Genomic DNA, 22,299 nt, shown 5'->3' with positions numbered 1-22,299 from the left:
TGGTATTTATGGAAGTGTACTGATTGTTTAAAAGAGATTATCAGATTTCATTGTTCGATAATTTTTTTGAGGTTAACAATGAATAGCTTGTGATTATTTAGAAACGCAAATTGGAAATCTCTAGGAGTCAGATGTGTTTGTAAAGAAAAGGATACATCAAAGTAACTTAATTCTCCTGTCTCAGAAACCATGGACGTACCAGGGACATGGAACATCAGAATTTCAGCAAGACAACTAAAAAAAGGTTCTCATGTTGTGGACAATATGGCTCACTAGCTAGATGCTACACAGGGGTGTCCAATCCTTTGGCTTCTTTGGGTCATACTGGAAGAAGAATTGTCTTGGGCCACACATAAAACACACTCACACTAATGATAGCTGATAAGCTTAAAAAAATGGCAAAAAAAAAAAAAAAAAAAAACAACTCATAATGTTTCAAGAAAGTTTATGAATTTGTGTTGGGGCACATCCAAAGCCGTCCTGGGCCACAAATAACCCACGAGCCATGGGTTGGATGAGCTTGCTACAGAGAGTTTTGTTAGTAACTGGTTGAGTAACTCCTCCACAGTGTGTGACTAAAAGACTGTAAATAACTGAAGGAAGCATGTCTCAAGGTTATGACCATTTTAAGAGTAACTTGAATGGGCCAGAACTCATGTTGTTAAACTGTAAAGATGGTATAAGGCTATTTGTTAAGGGTTCTTTGAGACTCAGTTTTCTGCTATACAATGAAAACAGTAATAATGCATGTCGAGCATGATTTGTCAACAGAACCAAATGGGACTATATGTGAAAACACCATATAAACCCTAAAGTGATAGATGAAATTAGTTATTTTTGTTAGAGAATAGCAATATTGAGACGTGTATAGAGCTTAACAAGTGAAGGATGATCTGTTAATAAGATAAAATTTCATAAAAGTCAAATAAAATGACTGTAACTTCAAAAATCAACTACAGGATGTGCAGGATAAAAAGAACATAGTTCAACAGCCCTTCCTGTTATTAATAGACTTGAGAGCTCTGGCAGATGTAAGCTTAATGTGACTTAACCATGTAATGTGGCTACTGAACAAAGACACCAACCTTAGGATACATGACCAGAGCACAGATCCCAAGACTCAAAAGGTCAGTGCCCACTGCATTCTGCACTGGTCACATATATCAGGAACAATGGGTTCTCTTTAAGCACCCCACATTTTAAGGGGTACATTTCTAGAGAAGAGTAATCAGAATGGCCAAAGATCTAAAAACCACAACCTCCTGGGTTGGATAATTGAAAGAACTAATAGCTTGATTTAGAAATGAGGAACTCTAGACGGTGCTACTCAGAGTGTGGTCAGGGGGCTGCCGGTCCCCAAACTTGGTCTTTAATGAGGTAGACACAGAAATTTAGAGTAAGCATTAAAACCATTTGTCACTATTTGAAAAGTCTGTGCTATCTGAGCTAACAATCAGTGGATTTGTCTTAGTAAACGGGGTAGAGCCCAGTTTGGGTGTAGTGAAATTCAAACGGTGAGTCCTATGAGTGACAGCTGCATGCTGCTGGTGTGTGGTCGATCTGATTTACAGTGCCAATTCAAGGTTAGTGTGCTTACCATAACCCAAAGTGTATAATATACAGAATCCATTGTTTCACAGGTAATTTACATTTATAACTTTATAAGAATTGGCTAGAGATGAAGAACTGAAGATGAATTTTGGAAATATAGCATCACTTACATCATTTTGAATAAAAGGTGAATAGAATACCCTAAAGTTGTAAGTGAAAAAGGAATACCCTAAACTTTTATCTTGGCTTAAAAAACCTTTCTTCACTGGTTTCCCTACGATGACTGGTACCCAAACAAAAGAATTTTAGATATACATTATTACCCATGAGTAGCACTGTTATCAATCCCACTTAACTTAGACAACAAAGAAGAAACTTCCTGTCACATTAAAAATTTTATGGCCAGGCGCAGTGGCTCACGCCTGTAATCCCAGCACTTTGGAAGGCCGAGGTGAGCGGATCACCTGAGATCACGAGTTTGAGACCAGCCTGACCAACATGGTGAAACCCGTCACTACTAAAAATACAGAAATTAGCCTGGTATGGTGGTGCATACCTGTAATCACAGCTACTAGGGAGGCTGAGGCAGAAGATCACTTGAACCCTGGAGGCAGAGGTTGCAGTGAGCCAAGTTCACACCACTGCACTCTAGCCTGGGTGACGGAGTGAGACTCTACCTCAAAAAAAAAAAATTATATATATCTTACACATTTGCAGTCAAAGTGTTTCTTCAAAGTGTGCATATAGGCATTTAATTTGAGGGATTTCTGTTTTAAAGTAAACTTTTTGTTCACTTATGACAGATGAACAACAAAAATCATATAAGCACAATTGTGATTCTTTGTATTAATCACATATATGCACACTTTCAATAAAAATCTGAACAGTTTTTGTAATTCTTTTCTATTGATAGCAGCAGGAGGCAGTCAAATGCCTAGGCAAATAGGGGCAGCTTCCTGGTGAAACCCCATCTTTGACCTCAAGTCAAACATAGTTTGAAGGCTGAAAGCCAAGCTACAAATCCACAGACTGGATTGAGAACCTTTCTTCCCATTTGGCATGCTTTCCTCTGATTGATCCTCACCCTTCATCTATTTTACATATACTACCTTTCCCGAATTGGTTTCTTACACTGTCATGCCCACCTTTGATTGGTGTCTTACTTATAGCTTTTTTGCACACTCACAAACCAATCAGCAGGCACTCCCCCATTCTGAGCCTATAAAAGCCCAGACCCAGCCACATTAGGGGAGAAAACCACCTGACTTCGGGACCACTCTTGCATCCCCTCTCCACTGAGAGCTGTTGTGTCACTCAATACAATTCTTCTCCACCCTCCTCACTTGTTAATTGTCAGCATAACCTCATTCTTCTTTGATGTGGGACAAGAACCTGAGACCCACTGAAAGTGAGGTCGAAAGGGGCTGTAAGCTGTAGCCTTCCTGTCGCTGGTGCCAAGAAGCAGCGGCAGGGCTGGGTCAGCCAGGGAGCCACAGGCCACAGAGCGGGGTGACAGGAACAAAGAAGCAGAGGCTCCTGCCAGGCACAGAAGTTTCCAGCTGGTGAAGTAGGGTTGAGAAAAATCCTGCATCATTATTTCTTGTTATATTTGTTTTGATTCTATTTATCGGTATGCACCTTTGTATCAGTTGAGCCTAACAATAAAACATTAAGACTGTATTTTCTATAATTTGTTAAAATTAATATTTCTAATAATTCCTCTGTATTGAATTTTACAAAAGTATCTTGGTCTGTGGCAGACTGGAAAAAATAAGAAAACCAGTCATTCACCACTGACAGTTGAGAAACTGTTCTAGATTGAGCAAGGGTCTGAAAACATTTTCTGTATAGGGCCATATCATAAATATTTTAGGTGTATGGGCCATAAGGTTTCTCTCTCTCACCTACTCAGCTCTGCCATTGTTGTGAAATGATGGGCATAGCCATTGATCCAATAAAACTTCATTTATGAAAGCAGGAGCAGCAGTGTGCAGATTCCTGTTCTGGAAGGTCAGAGCTAAAGGGCTACTGAGTGAATGAGGAAATCCATATTCTGTGCTTCACCAGGGAAAAAAGCTAGGATCAGATGGGCCGGTTTAGAAGGAATCAGCTCCTAGCTTATCATATGGAAGGCCTTTCTAGTCTGTAGAATAAAATAAATTGCCTTGCCATGTGAAGAGCTCATCATGTTGAGAAGCTTATAATAAACAGTGGCTCAGCAAATTGTGAGGGAGAGGGATGCTCTAAGAAGCAAAGCGCAGTGAGTGAGTGGGAGGTTAGAAAATAAGACCAAAGATCCTTCCAACTCAAAGACCCTACAGTTTTTAGGACATTCGCATGTAATTATCTGCAGTTCAAGGCTGTTAATACTCTCCAGCCAAGTGAATGATGGACTTTCTCTCATCTGACTACTCTTTGGAGTTGCCGGGAGGTGTCTCATTTGGTAGGAGATGCAGGGGTGTGCAAGGGAGTGGGAAATATGGGGGTGGGGGTGGTGGTGGCCGGGCCCCTTGTCAACAGCTGCAGTGCCTCTGAAATGCCGATGGCATCCAGGCCAGGAGGTGCTGGCTGCAAGGTGGCAATTAGTCATGGTTTCTGTGTTGCTTTCCACCTTTGGTCATGATTTCAGAGAGCCTTATTAAAACTATAACTTCAACGAGAACCTTCTTTGGAACCTGCTCTTTCTCTCTTGAGACATATTCCTAGGTAAAAGAGGAAAGGTAAGAGTCCCATGTGGATACGTGTCCTTCTCTTTCCTCATTTAATAAACAGCCTAATTGGAGTCTTCAGTCTCTGGCTTTTACTTTGAATAGAAGCTGAATCACATAAACACTTTAATCAGGGGATTTCAACGTCATCATGGAGCAAGCGCAAATTTTGTAGGTAATAATGGGGAAGAAACATTTTCCTGAGAAAAGCTACTTTGTGTGTGCCTTGGTGTTTTTAATTTAAATGAATCTCCGCTGTTTGGCTTTTGCTTTTTTTCTAAAAATGAGAACATTCTTCACTGAAATTATATATTCCTCAGAGACAGATGCCAACCAGACATTCCATAAAGAGGGGCTTTTTTTAAAAGATGGAATTTGGCCATATCTTTACACTGGAAACAGGAACCCACATAAATCCACAGCTGCAAAAGGCAACTCATCCATAGTCACATAGAAATTTAGACGTTAACTGGAGCTACGTGGCCGGGCCTGCCTGTTTAGAAGCAGGAATGGGCCGCTGGGAACGCCGTGGGAGTGGAGAGCCAGAGCCGCAGGCGGCAGAAGTGCTGGTGTCCTTTCTCCTGAAATGCTCTTGGGGCTGGGTTGTTAGTCTTCCAGTGAGGTGTGCAGCTAAAATAGAGAATACTCCTCCACCTGACTCTTACAGAGGCAGGGAAGGTCATCTTGAATCCTTAAAGGATCCCTTTTCTCTTCTGCAAAACAGTTAGAAACTGTATTGTGGGAGGGTAGGGGTGATGCCATTTCTCCTGGTGCTTTGGAAGTGGCATTTCATGTATAAGAAAATATATGGCTAACCAGGCATGAAAAAGCCTTCATCATCATCACCTACTTGTGGACTTTTCACTTTCTTCCTTGTGTCAGCCCACCAAAATCTACAAGATTAAACACAATTGCCATGAAGACAATAAATAAATTGTGGACTTTAGTACAGATGGCAAGAACCATGCCTCTTATAAAAACAATCCGCACAGTGAACTGAATGTACTGCTGAGGAAACATGAGATCCTTGCAGGTCTCAGGCCAAGGGCTAGAGGCTCACCCAGGCTCCAGTTTGTCTCTGAATATCTCTGAAGGGTGAGGAGGGGCAGTCAGGTGCCAGATTACCTGGATTCAAGTCCTGCCTCTGCTACTTCTGTGTGGCTTTGGGCAAGCACCAAGCCCTTCAGTTTCTGCATCTGTGACACGGACTTAAGGACAAGGAATAGTGCCTGGTGGGGAGGAAGCCCAGTGTCAGTTTTTGCTAACCCCACAAACTGCTGGGCCAGCACCTGCAACCCTTTCATAGGTCCAGCAGCCCCAAGGGAGAATGACTGTGACTCCAGACAGTTTAGCTACTTGGGGATGACTTTCTACAGAATTAAATAAGTCTGGGACTCTGCAGATTGGAGGTGGGGATTCTATTTCTATTTCTTGGATGGCTTAACATGGGGACATACCTAGAGGAAATGCTGCTGTCTTATTTTTCTTCCAAATAAATAAATTCTGAAGTTGGCTGAAGCTTTTCACGGGGTGCTCGATTCTCAAGTTTCCTTTTCTATTTGTGATCATCTGGCCTAGTCTTAGCTCCTATTCATTTTTTTTTTCCACAGTAACATAAAGGATTAAATAAAGCCTATGCCTTGTGTAAGAGGAAGATCACAGAAACGGGTGTCACAATACAGCGTCTCCTGAGTGGTTACTCCAATCTGGCCCCGGATTCTGGTCATTACTGAGATTCATAAGTAGGTGGAGACCACATGTCAGCATTATTTATTTGAAAATTCAGGCCATGACTCTCTAATTTACAATGTGAAAAGCAATATTTTACTCAAGTGCTTGCATTCTGAGGCCTATAGCTAAGTAGGGGCTTTAAGGGTGTGTGCCACTAGATCCAATATAAAGACGACATTAAGGTCAGAATACCAAAGTGACCAATTTACAGAGGAGCTTTTGTGAAGGTAATGCACAAAGAGCCAAACAAATGTTATTCAAGCCCATCTCGCCTGTGGGTTTTGAAAAGCTGGTGACAGGGTAAAAATCCAATCACTCCACTGTGTGGAAAACAACTCATGTCATTAGTTTTTGGCATTTTCTTTTGTGATGCAGTGCAGCTAATGGTCAGTATAGGCAGCTGTATAGACCAGCCATTTGAGGACCCACACTTTAGACACACAGGCATGGCTGTGTTCCGTTTAATAGGAACCATGTGTTCCAATCAAAACAACATCTGACCCTCATGTTTCAAATAGTATGTATGCTTCTCAAGGGGTCTATTCAGTTAGACAGCTGTTGGGAGGTTTATTCCCACATTTTTAATTTGTCTTTGGCCTGGACAAACTGCTCATATTTTAATATTTCTCTGGATATTGTTTTTCACTGTTTTACCTCCTTAGCTTAAATCTTTGATTCCCAGCTCAAATCTCAAATTGTTTTTAAGGTGAGGTCCATCAAAATTCATTTGATTTTTTTTTTTCTTTTTGGTGTTATTTTAGAGCACAAATTCAGATTAAAGTTATTTTTAAAGATTAGGTTACTGAGGAGTAACTTAAAATCCTTTGGCTTTAATGATTTCTCTGTGTAGAGCAGGATAAAAACTTCTTTCTTTCTTTCTCTCTTTCTTTTTCTTTTTTTTTTTTTTTTTGAGGCAGAGTCTCTCTCTGTCGCCCAGGCTGGAGTGCAGTGGCACAATCTCAGCTGACTGCAATCTCCGCTTTGCAGGTTCCAGTGATTCTCCTGCCTCAGCCTCCCGAGTAGCAGGGACTACAAGCACGTGCCACCATACCCAGCTAATTTTTGTATTTTTAGTGGAGATGGGGTTTTACCATGTTGGTCAGGCTGGTCTCGAACTCCTGACCTCAGATGATCCACCCACCTTAGCCTCCCAAAGTGCTGGGATTACAGGTGTGAGCCACCGCGACTGGCCAAGAACACTTTCTTTTAATTCAAAGATGTTTTCTCTGATCCTTCAAAATATATGGAGGCTTGAGTTGCTACATAGAGGAGATGTTAAATGAAAAAAGTAGTTAAGGATCCTAATTCTGAATTTTCTAAAAAGAATCAATTCAGTGAAAAAAAGAGGTTGTACAGCTTGGTGGCTAGGAGCCTTGGTCAGACATCCCCGAGGTAGAAATCCTGCGCCGCCGCTAGCTGCAAGACCGTGGGCAATGACCCAGCCTGTTCAAGATTTACCTTTCTAATATAGAAAACAGAGAAGCCCCATCTCGACGGATTAAATGAGATAATGTGTGGTAAGTACATAATCTAGCTCCTAGAAAAACAGTACATATTCAATAAAGTACAGCTTTATTTCAAAACTCAAATCTCTAGTCTTACCCATAAAGAGGAAGCAGCACATGGCAAGTCTTGTGATGGGGAGGAAGCTTAGTGACTTTTCAAACTGAACCGAATTCTTTGTGGCTAGAGAAAAGTGCATGGTGGGGAGAACAATGAAAGATGAGCCAGGGTTCAGGATCCTGTCACACTGTCCCCAGGCCCCCTCATACATTACCAACTGAATCTGCCTGATAGTGGAGGCATCTTGACACGTGCATGAAATAAAACATGACTGGAAAAAATGAGCCAGAGGTCAGTGGCCATGGACCCCCAGATCCTTTCTGAACTTTTAATCTACTCATTGCTATGAAGCATTTGAGTCTAATAAGGGGCTGACATTTACAACGGACATTTCTGAAAGATCACCATAAAGTATTGGGATATTTTACATCTTTACACAAACCCTCTAATAAAAAAAAAGAAAGCAACATGAAATGGTAAAACAAATAGATTTCAGCCTTAGTTTATAATAGACTTATTTAGGTGGTTATGATGAAATGGGATATGGAGAATACACATGGATGGTCAGGCATTTCAAAATTTTGCTTAGGTTCGTGTTGCTTTTTAGTTTTTGGAGACATGGTCTCACTCTGTCACCTAGGCTGAAGGGCAGCGGCACGATCATGGCTCACTGCAGCCTCAACCTTCTGGGTTCAAGCAATGCCCCCAACTCAGCCTCTTGATAGCTGGGACTACAGGCACAAGCCACTGTGCCCAGCTAATTTATTATTATCATTTTTTTGTAGACACAGGGGTCTCACTATGTTGCTCAGATTGGTCTCAAACTCCTGGTATTCACTGGCATAGCCACATTCTTATTAAGGTGTGGGCACCTACCTTTTTCCTTTGGAAGTTCACATCAAGTTTCATTGAGGCACACTTGTTCAACGTATTTAGTCTTCTAAAATGAAAGAAAAATTGATGATTACTTTCACTAATGAATTTAAATCTCTCCAGTTTGATAATCCTCCTTTATTTCCAGTAAAGTTGAAATTGCGGGAACAACCAATTATGTCCCACGACAGTACTGCACCCACAGAAGATATGCTCTAAAACAGTGCCCATTTGTGCTCCAGCCTCCTGACCTGCGAGGACTCTACCACCAAGCCTACCAATCCCTGCCTTTTCCCTAATCTAAACCCAGCCCTTTTCTGGCTTCTCTTTCCACTGTTACTGGAATCCATGGCCAATCATTTTAACCAACTTTCACTATCCCCTCAAATTGTTTGCCACCTTGACCTTGCATCAAGTCTATCCTATTAACCTCCAAATATGGATCAACCCAACCATGTGTCTTCTCTCCTGATCTCAGGTGGTTGGGTATAGGTGGAAAATATCTCACATACACACGCTATCGGCTAACTATGCCGCTCCAAAACATGTATGTTGAAGCCCTCCATTCACGTGTGTGAATGCCCAACGTGATTGATTTGGAGTAAAGAAGTGATTACGGGTACAGGAGGTCACCAGGGAGGAGCTCTGATCCCAGACGATTAGTGTACTTATAAGAAGAGATACCAGAGAGCTCCCTCTCTCTCTGTGCATGTGAGGACACAGTGAGAAGGCAGAAATCTACAGGTCACAGGACCCTTACCAGGAGCCAAACCCTGCCAGTACCTTGATCTTGAACTTTTCAGCCTCTAGAACTGTGAGAAAATACATTTCTGTTGTTTAAGCCACTCAGTCATGGTGTTCCATCATGGCAGCCTGTGCTAATAAATACATTTTGATTTTCACCCTCAGCTGGACTCTAGAAGATGTTACCCAGCCTTTTTTTCATTTTTTTCTCCTCTGGTCATTCCCAATCTCAGATCACCAAAAAGACTCAAGTCTCTCAACAGATGACATAGACTCAGTCTCTCAACAGATGACATTGCCAGTGAGAAAATATAAGCAATTAGATATATATTCTTCTAATAATCTTTTTCTTCTTTCCTTCCTTTCTTCCTTCCTTCTTTCCTTTTTTTCTTTCTTTCTCTCTTTCTTTCTTTTCTGCCTCCCCTTCCTTCTCTTTTTTACACTTTGTTTCTGTCTCTCCTTCTTTCTTTTTTAGAGTAGGATCTCACTCTGTTGCCCAGGTTGGACTGCACTGGCATGACCATAGCTCACTGCAGTCTCAAACTCCTGGGCTCAAGGGAAACTCCTGCCTGAGCTTCCTGAGTAGCTAGGACTACAGGTGTCTGCTACCATGCCCTCCTAATTTTTATATATATATATATATATATTTTGTAGAGACAGGATCATGCTATGTTGCCTAGGCTGGTCTCAAACTCCTGGTCCCAAGTGATCCTCCTGCCTCAATCTCCCAAAGCACTTGGGATTATAGGCATAAGCCCCTGTGCCCAGCTCCTCTTTCTGATTTCTATCATCCATAGATTAGTTTTGCTTCTTCTTGGTCATTGTATAAGTAGAATCATATAGCATGTATTTTTTGAGTGGCTGTTTTTTCATTCCACACAATGTTTGTGAGATTGATTCATGTTTTGCATAAATCATTCAGCTTAGTTGCTGAGTAGTATTTCATGGTATGAAGAGACACAATTGGGTTACCTATTCTCTTGTTGATGGACATTTGGGCTGTTCCATTTGTTTCTTTGTTTTTTTGTTTTTCTTTTTTGAGACGGAGTCTCACTCTGTTGCCCAGGCTGGAGTGCAGTGGTGCGATTTCAGCTCACTGCAACCTCTGCCTCCCAGGCTCAAGCAATTCTCCTGCCTCAGCCTCCTGAGTAGCTGGGACTACAGGTGCATACCACCACACTAGCTAATTTTTGTATTTTTAATAGAGATTGGGTTTCACCATGTTGGCCAGGATGGTCTCCATCTCCTGACCTCATGATCCACCTGCCTTGGCCTCCCAAAGTGCTGGGATTACAGGCGTGAGCCACCATGCCAGGCTTGTTTCCAGTTTTGACCAATGAATTTCTTTTTCTTTTTTTTGAGACGGAGTCTCACTCTGTCGCCCAGGCTGGAGTGCAGTGGCCGGATCTCAGCTCACTGCAAGCTCTGCCTCCGGGTTTACGCCATTCTCCCGTCTCAGCCTCCCGAGTAGCTGGGACTACAGGCACCCGCCACCACGCCCGGCTAGTTTTTTGTATTTTTTTAGTAGACACAGGGTTTCACTGTGTTAGCCAGGATGGTCTCGATCTCCTAACCTCATGATCCACCCGTCTCGGCCTCCCAAAGTGCTGGGATTATAGGCTTGAGCCACTGCGCCCAGCCTTGAGCAGTGAATTTCTAACCATGAAATTCAATGGCTTCTTTTTAGCAAAGACCTATTAATAGCAATAGTCACTAATTAGTACCCATCATTCCTTGAAATTCTTTTCATCCTTGACATTCAAGATTATGAATTATCCCATCTCTCTGGACACTAACTCCTTCCTGCCACCAAGCAGTACCTGCCCCTTAACTATTAATTTTTTTTGTTAGAATTCAGACTGAGGTCCATCCTTTTTTACTCTCCATGGCCTTACTGAAGAATCTTAACATAAATTAGACTCGAATGATACCCAGTCCTCTGTCTCCAGCTCAGGCATCTCATCTGAGGCCCAGAGTCACATTTTGCATTCTTTTCAAAACCTGTTTCTCCTACTTACTGTCTTGTCTTGACTAAGAGCATCACCAATGGGCCACCCAAACTAGAAAATAATGTCATCTTGAGGCTCTACTCCTTCACAATCTATATTCATTGGTCACCAAATCCTGTCAATTATACCTCTATGATGTCTTTGAAGTCTTGCCTCTTCTTTGGCCCTAATTCAGTCTCTTTTTGTTGTTTACCAAGAGTCAGGCATCAGCCTCCTAATTGGTTTCACTACCACTTCTAAAGCTTTATGTTGAAACCAGTTCTATTTCTCAACTTTTTCTCACGTCACTCACTGGCTGAAATATGTTTAATGACTCTCCTCATTTTCAACCATCTCCTATGTACCCTTTGACTACACATTCATTAGTGTCAGATATACCAGGCAATGCTGAGTTAGAAGCTGATCATCTCGTCTGAGACCATCTTTGGGAGGTACTCAACTTGTCTCTTTGGTCCATTCTACATGTGTTATCATGTCTACCTAAGAGCGGGTGTGAAGTGAAAAAAAAAAAAAAGGTTGATATTGCACATTTGGCGGCTCTGTAACAGGTTTGTTTAGGGAAGGATTGCCTGTTACTTATAAAATGAACTTATCTAGTGAACTTGTTCTTCCATTATGGTTTGGAAGCACAAACAAAACACTCCATTCTGCTTTTCTGTGGAAAAGCTTTTGATCTATGACATACACAAAAGACATCAAAGGAATCATCTTCTATATACCACAGACTCGAATATGCTTTATACTTTCTAACACATGCAGGAAGTTTATTTATTATTTTCTAAAGCTGAAGACTCTAAGTAGATTTGATTTTGTAGTTCTGGGTCCTTTTATTGCCCCTAAACTCAGATGTTTGCCTGTACCTTTCAAATTCCTTCTCTACTTGGAGAAAGTAGTTGCAAAACATGTATTTCATAAAGGAGTCATATACAGAACACCTAAAGAACTCTGAAACTCAGTAACAAGTCAAACAACCTGATTTTTCAAATGGGCAGAATATTCGAACAGATACTTCTAAGAGAAGATATACAAGTGACAAATATGCACATGAAAAGATGTTCAATATCATTAGTCATGAAAGAAATGCAAATTAAAATCATAACGAGACACCACTACACAACAGAATGCCTATACTAAAAAAGTAAAAATGCTGACAACATTAAGTGTTAGCAAGGATTCAGACCTACTGAAACTTCCAAAGGGGTACAATCTCTTTGGAAAACAACTTGGCAGTCTCTTATAAAATTAGGTATATTTTTAGCACTTGATCTAGCAATTCCACTCTTAGCTATTTATACAAGATAAAAGAAATCATATATCCACAAAAAGATTTATACTTTTTATATATATCTATATATTGCTGTAAAAAGGCTTGTACTTGAATGTTCATAGCAGCTTTAATCATAAGATAGCCACAAAGTAGAAATGGCCCAAATGTCCACCAGCTGGTAAATGTATATAAAAATTGTGGTATATCCATACAATGGAATACTCAACAATTCAAGCACTAACTATTGATATACAACACTACGCATGAATCTCAGAGTCATTATGCTAAGTAAAAGAACCCGGACATAAGGAGCACACACTACAGGATTCCACTCATCAAAAAAATTTCAGGCAAGACAAAACTGTGACAGAAAATAGACGAGTGGTTGCTGTTGCCAGCACTGGGGGACTTTTTGAGGTCACAAAAATGTTGTGTCACGGCTGGGCATGGTGGCTCATGTCTGTCATCCCAGAACTTTGGGAGGCCGAGGTGGGCAGATTGCTTGAGCCCAGGAGTTCGAGACCAGCCTGGGCAACATGGAGAGGCCCTGTCCCTACAAAAACAATATATAAAAATTAAGCTGGGTGTGATGGCTCACACCTGTAATCCCAGCACTTTGGGGGGCCGAGGAGGGCAGATCACCTGAGGTCAGCAGTTCAAGACCAGCCTGACCAACATGGTGAAATCCCATCTCTACTAAAAATACAAAATTAGTCAGGTGTGGTGGCACATGCCTGTAATCCCAGCTACTCAGGAGGCTGAGGCAGGAGAATTGCTTGAACCTGGGAGGTGGAGGCTGCAGTGAGCTGAGATCACGCCATTGCATTCCACCCTGGGCGACAGAGCGAAACTCCGTCTCAAAAAAAAAAAAAAAAAAAATAGCTGGGTGTGGTGGCACATGCCTGTAGTCCTAGCTACATGGGAGGCTGAGTGAGAGAATCACTTGAGCCTAGGAGATCAAGGCTGCAGTGAACTGAGACCGTGCCATTGCACTCAGCCTGGGTGACACAGTAGGACCCTGTAGCTGAAAAAAAAAAGTTTTATGTCATGATTGTGGTGATAGTTACATAACTATACATTTGAAAAAATTAATCAAATTGTATACTTTGGTGATTTCTTGGAATATAAATTATATTTAAATAAAGCTGAATAAAAAATGCAAGTGAGTGACATCAGTGAAAAAGATTAAGCAAAAACCTCCAAACTACTGCTTCTTCATAAAGTCAATAAGAGTACTGGCAAATATTGTCAAAATCAACTTTTTAAGAAAGCTGTAAATTGAAATGGGCTTTCAATAAACTAAGTAACACTAAATGTCTATTTAAGAAAAATGATTAAACATATGTAAGGACAGTGAGCTTTGTGACATTCCAACGCACTCTGTTCCTATGCCCTTTTCCCCAGCTGTTCAGGAGCTTTGAAAATCAACAGCATCACCATCAGAGTAGCTGTGAAAACTAGTAGCCTTGCAGCCACTGGAGAGGGAAGAACGTGTTTGAGATTCCCCAAAACTCCATTACCAAACAATTGTCATTATCTGAGCTGTCTGGGAATTCCCTGAAAACACCCATTTATAGGGCTTATCTTTATTTAACCTGACTCAAATCATCACTAAAACTAGCTTATACCCAGGGTGTTTGTCAAAGACAGTCTGTAGTAACCAGTGAACATGGCAGTTGCCTGAAATGATAATAACAGTTGAGCCAAACAAGATGCTAACCAAAAAGTTTAAAAAGAATAGCTGGGAGAATGAGATGTCCACAGGGGACTCAGAAAAGTTCCAATGTATTCCTAGGAATCTAGAAGGTCAAGTACATGTACAGAACTGTGTGTATACCCAGGAAAGACCTGATCTGGTCCTAATCATCTACCTTTAGCTGACCTTGATGATCTGCACAAGCTGGAAATCAAGGCTAAAGCAGAGCTATCAATTCCCTGCTGGAGCATTGAAGTCATATTGTAACATGCACCAAAAGCCCCTCAGCAAAGACTGGGAGATGGTTTTGTTGAAGGTATCTAAGAAAATCTCTGTCCAATAATTTGCTGATTACTAAATTAACTGAGTAGGTACTTCGGTGGATACAACAAGGGATACAGACTTTAGAGAATTAATTCAGGATATTCGTTAAACAGATAGCAACAATAACAACCCTGGGAAGAGAAGATCTGATTTCAAGAGGTGCCATATCACCATATTTAAAATGTCCAGTTTTAAACAAACGAACAAATAAACAAAAAACCAAGACAGTGGATATCAGCAAATTATTCTAAAGTTTATATAAACGAGCAGAAGACTCAGAATCACCAACATAATAATGAAGGAGCAAAACTAGAGGACTGACAGTATCCAAATTCAAGACTTCCTGTGATGCCACAGTAATCACGATAGTGTGATATTGGTGAAAGAATAGACAAAGAGATAAATGGAACAGAATGAGGAACCCCAAACAGACTCACACAAATAGAGTCAACTTACATTTATAAAGGAGCCAAGACAATACAACGGATAAAAGATAGTCCTTCAACAAATGGTGTTGCAACAAGTGGATATTCACATGCCAAAAAAATTAGTCTAGACACAGACCTTTGCAGTCACAAAAACTAATTCAAAATGAATCATAGACCTGAGTGTAAACACAAAACTACACAACTCCAAAAAGATAACATAGGAGAAAATCTAAATGGCTTTGAATAAAGTGATGACCTTTTAGATTCAACACCACAGGCATGGTCCATGAAAGAAATAATTGATCAACCAGACTTCATTAAAATTCAATACTTCTGGTCAGAGAAAGACACTTTCAAGACAAAGAGAAGACAAGCTATATATGGGGAGAGCATATTTGCAAAAGATATCTCTGATAAAGGACTGTTAGCTAAAATTATAAAGAACCCTTAAAACTCAACAATAAGGAAATAAACAGCCCAATTAAAAAATGGGCAAAACATCTGAACAGAAACATGAACATATGGCAAACAAGCCTTTAAAAGGGTGCTCAACATCACATGTCATTAGGGAATTGCAAGTTAAAACATCTGTGAAATACTATCACATATCTAAGGTAAAAATCTAAAACACTGACAACACTAAATGCTGGTAGGAATGTGGAGCAACAGAAACTCTCATTCATTGCTGGTGGGAATGAAAAATGGCCACTTTGGAAGACACTGGGCAGCTTCTTACTGCCAAACACACTTTTATCATATACTCGAGCAATTGTACTTCCAGGCGTTTACTCAAATGAATGGAAAACTTACATCCACATGAAAGCCTGCACATAGGTGTTTACAGTAGCTTTTTCATAATTTTCAAAACTTGAAAACAACCGAGATGTCAGGTGAATGGATAAACTGTGGTCCCTGCGGGCAACAGAATGTTATTCATCAGTAAAAAGATGTGAGCTGTCAAGTCATGGAAAGACATGGAAGAAACTTAAGTGCGTATTACTAAGTGAAAGAAGCCAATATGAGAAGGCTATATCCTTTATAGTTTCAACTATATGGCATTCTAGAAGAGGCAAAACTATGGAGATAGTGAAAAGCTCGGGGGTTGCCAGGGGTTAGAGAGAGGAGGAGTGGAAAGGTGGGACACAGAGGAATTTTTAGGGCAATGCAGGTACTCGCTATGATATTACAACAGTGGACGCATTTGTCAAAAGCACAGGATATGCAACACCAACTGTGAACCCTAATGTGTACTATGGAGAATTTGGGTGATAATGGTATGTCAAGGTAGGTTCATCAATTCTAGAAAATGTACCAGTCTGGATGTTGACAGTGAGTGGATGGGGGGCTGTGCGTGTGTGGGAATAGGCTATATATGAAAACTCTCTGTAGTTTCTGCTCAGTTTTGTTGTAAACCTAAAACTTCTCTAAGAAACAAAGTCAATTTTTAAAAATGAAGTCTTTTTTTATTCATTTAAAACAATTTCATTTTTTGGACTTTGAAATTACTGACGTAAAATTATCTATATGTCTTCTGTTCTTGGTCTACTTGCTCATTAGTTGCCATTCCTACTCACAAAGTCATCATCACTGAAGACATCTTAGACATTTTAGGTAGATTTCAAACAACCATGCAAACCTTCCTTCTGAATCCTGCCATAAGCCAAAGGGGAAAATAGTCTATGGTTGTCTGAAACTAGGTACATATTATCAGCATGGTATAGCATTGGCCTATGATTTAGCTTACACAAGGTAAAATAAACAATGGCTAGATTCTGTAAGAATACAAATTGGATGAAACATAACCCTGACAGATGTAAATGCCTCTTTAAGATCTGGCTGCCTCAAGTAAAAGAATATGTCACAGTGGTAGCATTCATCACACTTTATCAAAACCACTGCAAAATTCTCGTGTGAGTGAAGCCAATCTGCATTTAGGACAAATATTTAGCCCGAGTATTTGCTTCCCTTTAACTTAATCGTAAGTAATATAAAATCCTTCAGATAATCTGAGTTGGTCTAATACTGGTTGCTTGCAAAACTGTTCCTGCATGGATGAAAATTTCAATTATAGAATGTATTTGCAGCATGAATAGTGCGTCCTCCATTGGATTAGAGCCTTGATTGAAAAAAGGACCATAATTTATTCTTCTTCTAATTCCCATAAATCCTAGAAGGAAGTTTTATACATAATAGGCTCGGTAGGCTTTTCTTTTTGAACTGAGCATGCTTTGTTTATATAGGTCCAATCAGTGATTGACTTTAAGTAGTTACAATAGACCTTGGATAGTCAGAATAGCAGAAGTATTCTCTACCACTGAGTATGACAGGCTATGAGTTGCATCTTATTTGCATTCTTAATGCCTAGTACAGGCCCTGGCTCAGAGCCAACGCATTCAGTAAATGTTTGCTAAGGAAACATTAGATCCTGGACAATGCTAGGGACCACTTCGACTGATGCTTTTATTTTCAGATGAGAAGATAAAGTCTCTGAGGGCACCATAAGCTCAAGGCAGCCACCCATTAGTGAGCAGCCAAGCTAGAACTTCTTTCTGCCCAGTGATTTATCTGCTCCTGTCTACTTCAGAAAAATTTTAGGAGGGCCTGGGAAATGAGAGCTTATGTCATGTACCCAGCACAGGCTGTTCGATAAATGGTTGTTTCCATCCCCTCTCTACTTTCTCCATGGGAAGAGAAAACCCATAGCACATGATGAAGCCTATCCTCTTCATGTTTTGAGCAAACTGGATTCATGTGTTAACCTAAACACAGCACTTTGACCCTTTCAGAAGACAATAATACTGCTGCCACAACCTGTTAATTTTTACTGTTGTCTTCAGAATCCTTGAGAAGGGCTAATATGTTAGCATATGGGAAATAGTCCGTAGTCTCATTTTAAGAGTGAAACTTGAGGTTCTAATGGGAAAGTCAACAAGAAGAGAAGAAGCCAAGATTCGTTCATCTGACAGTGTGCTGTGTACCAGGAATAGGTTAGGTACAGGGAATACAGTATTTAAAAAGATATGGTCTCTGTCCTTGATAATCTCATGGTCCCATGTGGAATAGAAACATGATTAAAAAGAGAAGAAGCTACTCACTTTCTGAGAGCATAGGGACAACACCTCCCAGAGGAGGTAATATTGGAGCATACCTATGATAGATTAAGAGAAATTTGCTGCCTAGGTAAGGAGATTTACAGGCAAAAAAAAAAAAAAAAAAAAAAAAAGGCACAAAATAACAGGTTATAATCCAGGAATTGCAAATACATGAAAAAGGGTGATAGTCTGTTTTCATTGCTATTAAGGAATACCTGAGACTGGGTTAATTTATAAAGAAAAATTTAATTTGGGTCATGGTTCTGTAGGTTGTACAAGAAGCACAGTGTTGGCCTCTGCTTCTGGTGAAGCCTCAGGAATCTTACCATCACAGCAGAAGGAGAAGAGGGAGCGTGCATACCACACGGTGAGAGCAGGAGGGAGAGATAGAAAAGGGGAAGGTTCCGGGCTCTTTTAAGTAACTAGACCTCACGTGAACTAACTGAGGGAGAATTCAACACCAGGAAGATGACACTAAATCTTTCATAAGGGATCTGCCTCCACGAGCCAACACCTCCCACCAGGCCCCAACTCCAACACTGGGAATTGTATTCCAATGTGAGATTTGGAGGGGACAGACATTCAAACCATTATGGAGGGATAAGCCTGGAGAAGCAGACAGGGGCTAGATCACAAAGGATTCAAATGAAGATGTTAGGAGCAACCTGGTGCAATGAGGAGCTACTGAAGGATTTAGACAGGAGCGTAACATAGATTTGCATGTTAGAAATGTAACTGGCAGCAGGATGGAGAAGGAACTAAAGAGAAACAATTAGAAGATGGTTCTAATAGTCCAGGGGAGAGATGGCAGAGAGATGCAGAAAGGGAGTGAGAGTGGGATATCTGGGTGAAGACGGAGACTCGGCCATTGGTTGATGTGGAAGCTGCAGAGAGGCAGAAACAGAAGATGACTCCCAGATTTCAGACTTTCCTGAACATGCCATTAAACACAGAAAACAAGGAAATAGGGAAGTCAACAGGGAGTTAGAATATGGGGGAGATCGTGAGCTCATGTTTGGTTATGTTAAATTTTAGAGGCCCTGTCACATTCAGACTCACTTGGGAATGATCCACATATGGATGATACACACAGAAGATACATAATAATTAAAGCCAATCATCCAGGGGAAATTCAGAACTCTGGAGAATTCCAGTGGTTAAGGCATGGGCCAAGGAAGGGAGCCAGGTTCAGGGAAGGCAGTCAGAGACGTAGGGGTTGACAAGAACTAGCTGAAGATGGTGTCCTAGGAACCCGGAATTGAGATAGAATGGGATTGGTGAGAGGCTCCTCCTTCACATATTTTTTTCATTTTTTTCTTCTTCTCTTCTCAAAACCCATGCTACTACTTTGCTGACACTATACCTGCTAACCCTTAGGCTTTAGTCGTACAAAAGAGAAAAAAAAAAAAAAAAAAAAGGCCATTCTTCTGCACTCTTATAAAGTCTTACCCTGCCTTTTGCTTAAAGAATTCCAGGAACTGGCCTTAGGAAACCAAACACTGAACCAAGGTTGCAGTGTCCCACCTCAGAAAGGAATGCTGAACAACTAAGGTATAGCCTTGTTGCCTCCAGCCAGACCTCAAGGTGGCCCATTACTCAAGATAACCATCGTGATCGTGACCTACCCATCGTGACCTACCCATCCCCTACCCATCATGGGCTTTGCCCAGCCCAGCCCACTTACCTCCTCCGATGTCAATTCTCTGCCTAATAAAAAAATCCCTCCCAGCTCTTTTTGGGGAACTAACTGGAGGATCCTTGGGCCTCTGCTGTCTCCCTTGTGCTCAAGCACAAGCCTTGAAATAAAAGCCTAGCCTGGCCCTGTGTGAACTCCCATATTACATGGGGAGCTGAAGAGCCGGCGGCATGTAACAGAATGAGCTTTAAAAAAAGGAGACAGTAATTGGGTAGCTGAATCAAATCTTTGCGAAAGAGTAAGTGATAAAGCCTAGAAACACTTTTTGGATTGAGCAGTTCATGAGGGCAGTATTAGGAAAGATACGGACATTCTTTTAAAATGTCTAGGTGATTTAGGTTATTTTGAGGAGAAAGTGAAGAATTTATCACCACATAGTCTTCTCTAACATGAAGATGCAATGAAGTAATTCAAGAACTGACAGGCTGTTTTTTTCCAGGTTCCAGTTCAATTTAACAAATGTTTATCGAAGTCCTGCTCATTTCAAGGCCATGTGACACCAAGCACCCACGATACTCCACTGACTAAGATGCCGTCCCCACTATGGAGCACTTGGAAACTGGTAGAAAGTCCCTTGCATGGTCAGCAGACCATAATGGAAGTAGGCGGTGGTCAGCAGAAAATCGAGCTGTGCACGGACTGCCTGAGCACACAGGAGAAAGAGCCAGAGAGGGATGCCCAGGGCCTGGGAGGACGACCAGGAGTGCAGGAATGGAGGGACCGGGAAGAGGGACCAGAGAAACGCCAGGCAACTGTGTGCCGGGACGTGAGGGATGTTAAGTGGCCTATGCGCCCTGAGTATTGCAGGGTGGCTGGGAGGTGCCCAGGCCCAGACCCGCAGGGACCTTTAACTCATGCTGAAACAGAAGCCTGGGGAGACACCCAGCGGCTCTCTGCCTACAGATGTATAGGAAAACAATAGGACTCTCTCCTTCCTTGTAGTTTAGATTCCTATTTGACATCTACACTGCCAGACTTCGGACTGGTCATGAAGTCTCTTGTGCTGATTTAATGACTAGTTTCCTGTGATACTTCTAATATTCCTGCCAAAGGCTGGAGAGAAATAACAACCAGGGGCATGTTGAGTTCATCTCTTACAGACAATTCGGATTAAAGCCTAGTAGCCTGAACTTCTCACCCAGGCTCCTATGTATGTCCTAGCCCTGCCTGTTGGGGAGTGTTACGGGTGGGGCCCTCCAAGACTTTCAGGAACCTAAGTCACTGAGGATGTGTTCCTAACCCTGGGATCAAAGGCAAGTGAGGGAGCAGCTCCTCCTCCTCGAGCTGTAGCTGCAGGGCATGGGAAAGGTCTCCATGCTGGCGGACTTTTGGAAAACGCAGATTCTGGAGAGCAGAGGTGGATACACCAATGCCAAAGAGATGATGCTGGTATGTAACTCCATGAGGGTAGGGCCTTTCAACAATCACAGGCCATCCACAGGGAGGGTGTTGGGCAAAGCGGGGGCAGGGGGCAGGAAAAAGAAAGAGGACAGTCAGCAGTCAGCAGGTGGTGTCACCGTGCCACCATGCAGCCAGGGAAGGCCACACCTCTGCTCAGCTTTTCCCTGTGATGTTCTGCCGAGTGGTCAGGCTGCAGCAGGAATACTGGCCTCTGTTCCAGCCCATAAACTCCAAAACAGCTGCCCCTGGACATTACTTGAGGTGCAGGAGAAAAGCAGTTAAACACTGAGGGTTCCAGCTATACAAAGAAAATTAAGTATATGTATGTTGTCCAGGGACACGGTATGTGTGGAACTGTGTGAATTTCGTTTAGCTTGTGCAAGAAAATAAATGTAAATAGCTATGTGCTTTAATCATCAGCACTTCACGGAAGAGCATAGGCTCTCTTGGCTATTCAATAAAAAATGATGGCCAAAGTGGCCCAGGGGAAAGAACTTAAAAAAAAAAAAAAAGTCCAAGTTTTCTTGGACTTCTTTTGTTTGTGGAATTTCAGACCAATTTTATATTCACATGTGCCTGTACTGGAAAATTGAGCGGGGTGTCCTTAGCTTTTTATTATAACTGTTTATAACAATTGCATCGGATCCAGATAATTTTTCTAGTGAGAACTGGTCCAGGTTCAAGTGAGGGTCATGACTAGAGATTTCTGGAGAGGGTCAAGAACTGAAGGCTGGGCAAAGCAGTCTGGGGGGAACTGGGCGCTCAGGAGCGCGCCCCTCACTGAGCCTGAGGGCGTTTCTTTCCTTCCCCTTCCCCTGCCTGCCCGTAGAGAGGATCCCCCGGCATCCACTCTTAGTCCTCTCCTGACTGGCGCAGCTGTCCCCGAGTGACCTCATGCACGCTCAGGGCCTTCCTCCTCGCACGCTGGTGACCTCACGTCTCCATCCCCAGCTCCGGACCAGGCACCCTACTGCATACTGGACACTGGCACCTCATCCACCCAATACCTCAGCCCACCCTGTCTTCCCTCCTGACTTGCTCCTCCCTCATGGCTGTTCCCCACCTCAGGGAAGGGCATCTCTACTATCCAACTGCTCAAACCAGGAGGACTCTGCTCCTCCTCAATTCTGAACACCTGTTATTCATAGGCTGTTATGAAAATTAAGTGAGATCAACATAAAGAGCTTAGCACACAACTTCATGCATAATGAACTCA

At 41.8% G+C, this 22,299-nt stretch overlaps 1 protein-coding gene across 3 annotated transcripts in view; it reads right to left on the bottom strand.

The window, feature by feature from the left end:
• STARD13 (StAR related lipid transfer domain containing 13) overlaps window positions 1-22,299 on the bottom strand; it is a 551,493-nt gene that overhangs the window by 32,743 nt on the left and 496,451 nt on the right. For all 3 annotated transcript variants that reach the window (XM_023208808.3, XM_023208807.3, XM_023208809.3), the window contains one exon: window positions 8,430-8,493. In XM_023208808.3, the coding sequence (XP_023064576.2) occupies window positions 8,430-8,493 (64 nt within the window). The remainder of the gene's footprint in view (window positions 1-8,429; window positions 8,494-22,299) is intronic.

The sequence above is a fragment of the Piliocolobus tephrosceles genome, chromosome X (genome assembly GCF_002776525.5).
Source record: "Piliocolobus tephrosceles isolate RC106 chromosome X, ASM277652v3, whole genome shotgun sequence".
NCBI classification, from domain to species: Eukaryota; Metazoa; Chordata; class Mammalia; order Primates; family Cercopithecidae; genus Piliocolobus; species Piliocolobus tephrosceles.
The sequence above is the reverse complement of the archived record's forward strand: the minus strand, read 5'-3'. Positions and strand labels throughout refer to the sequence as shown.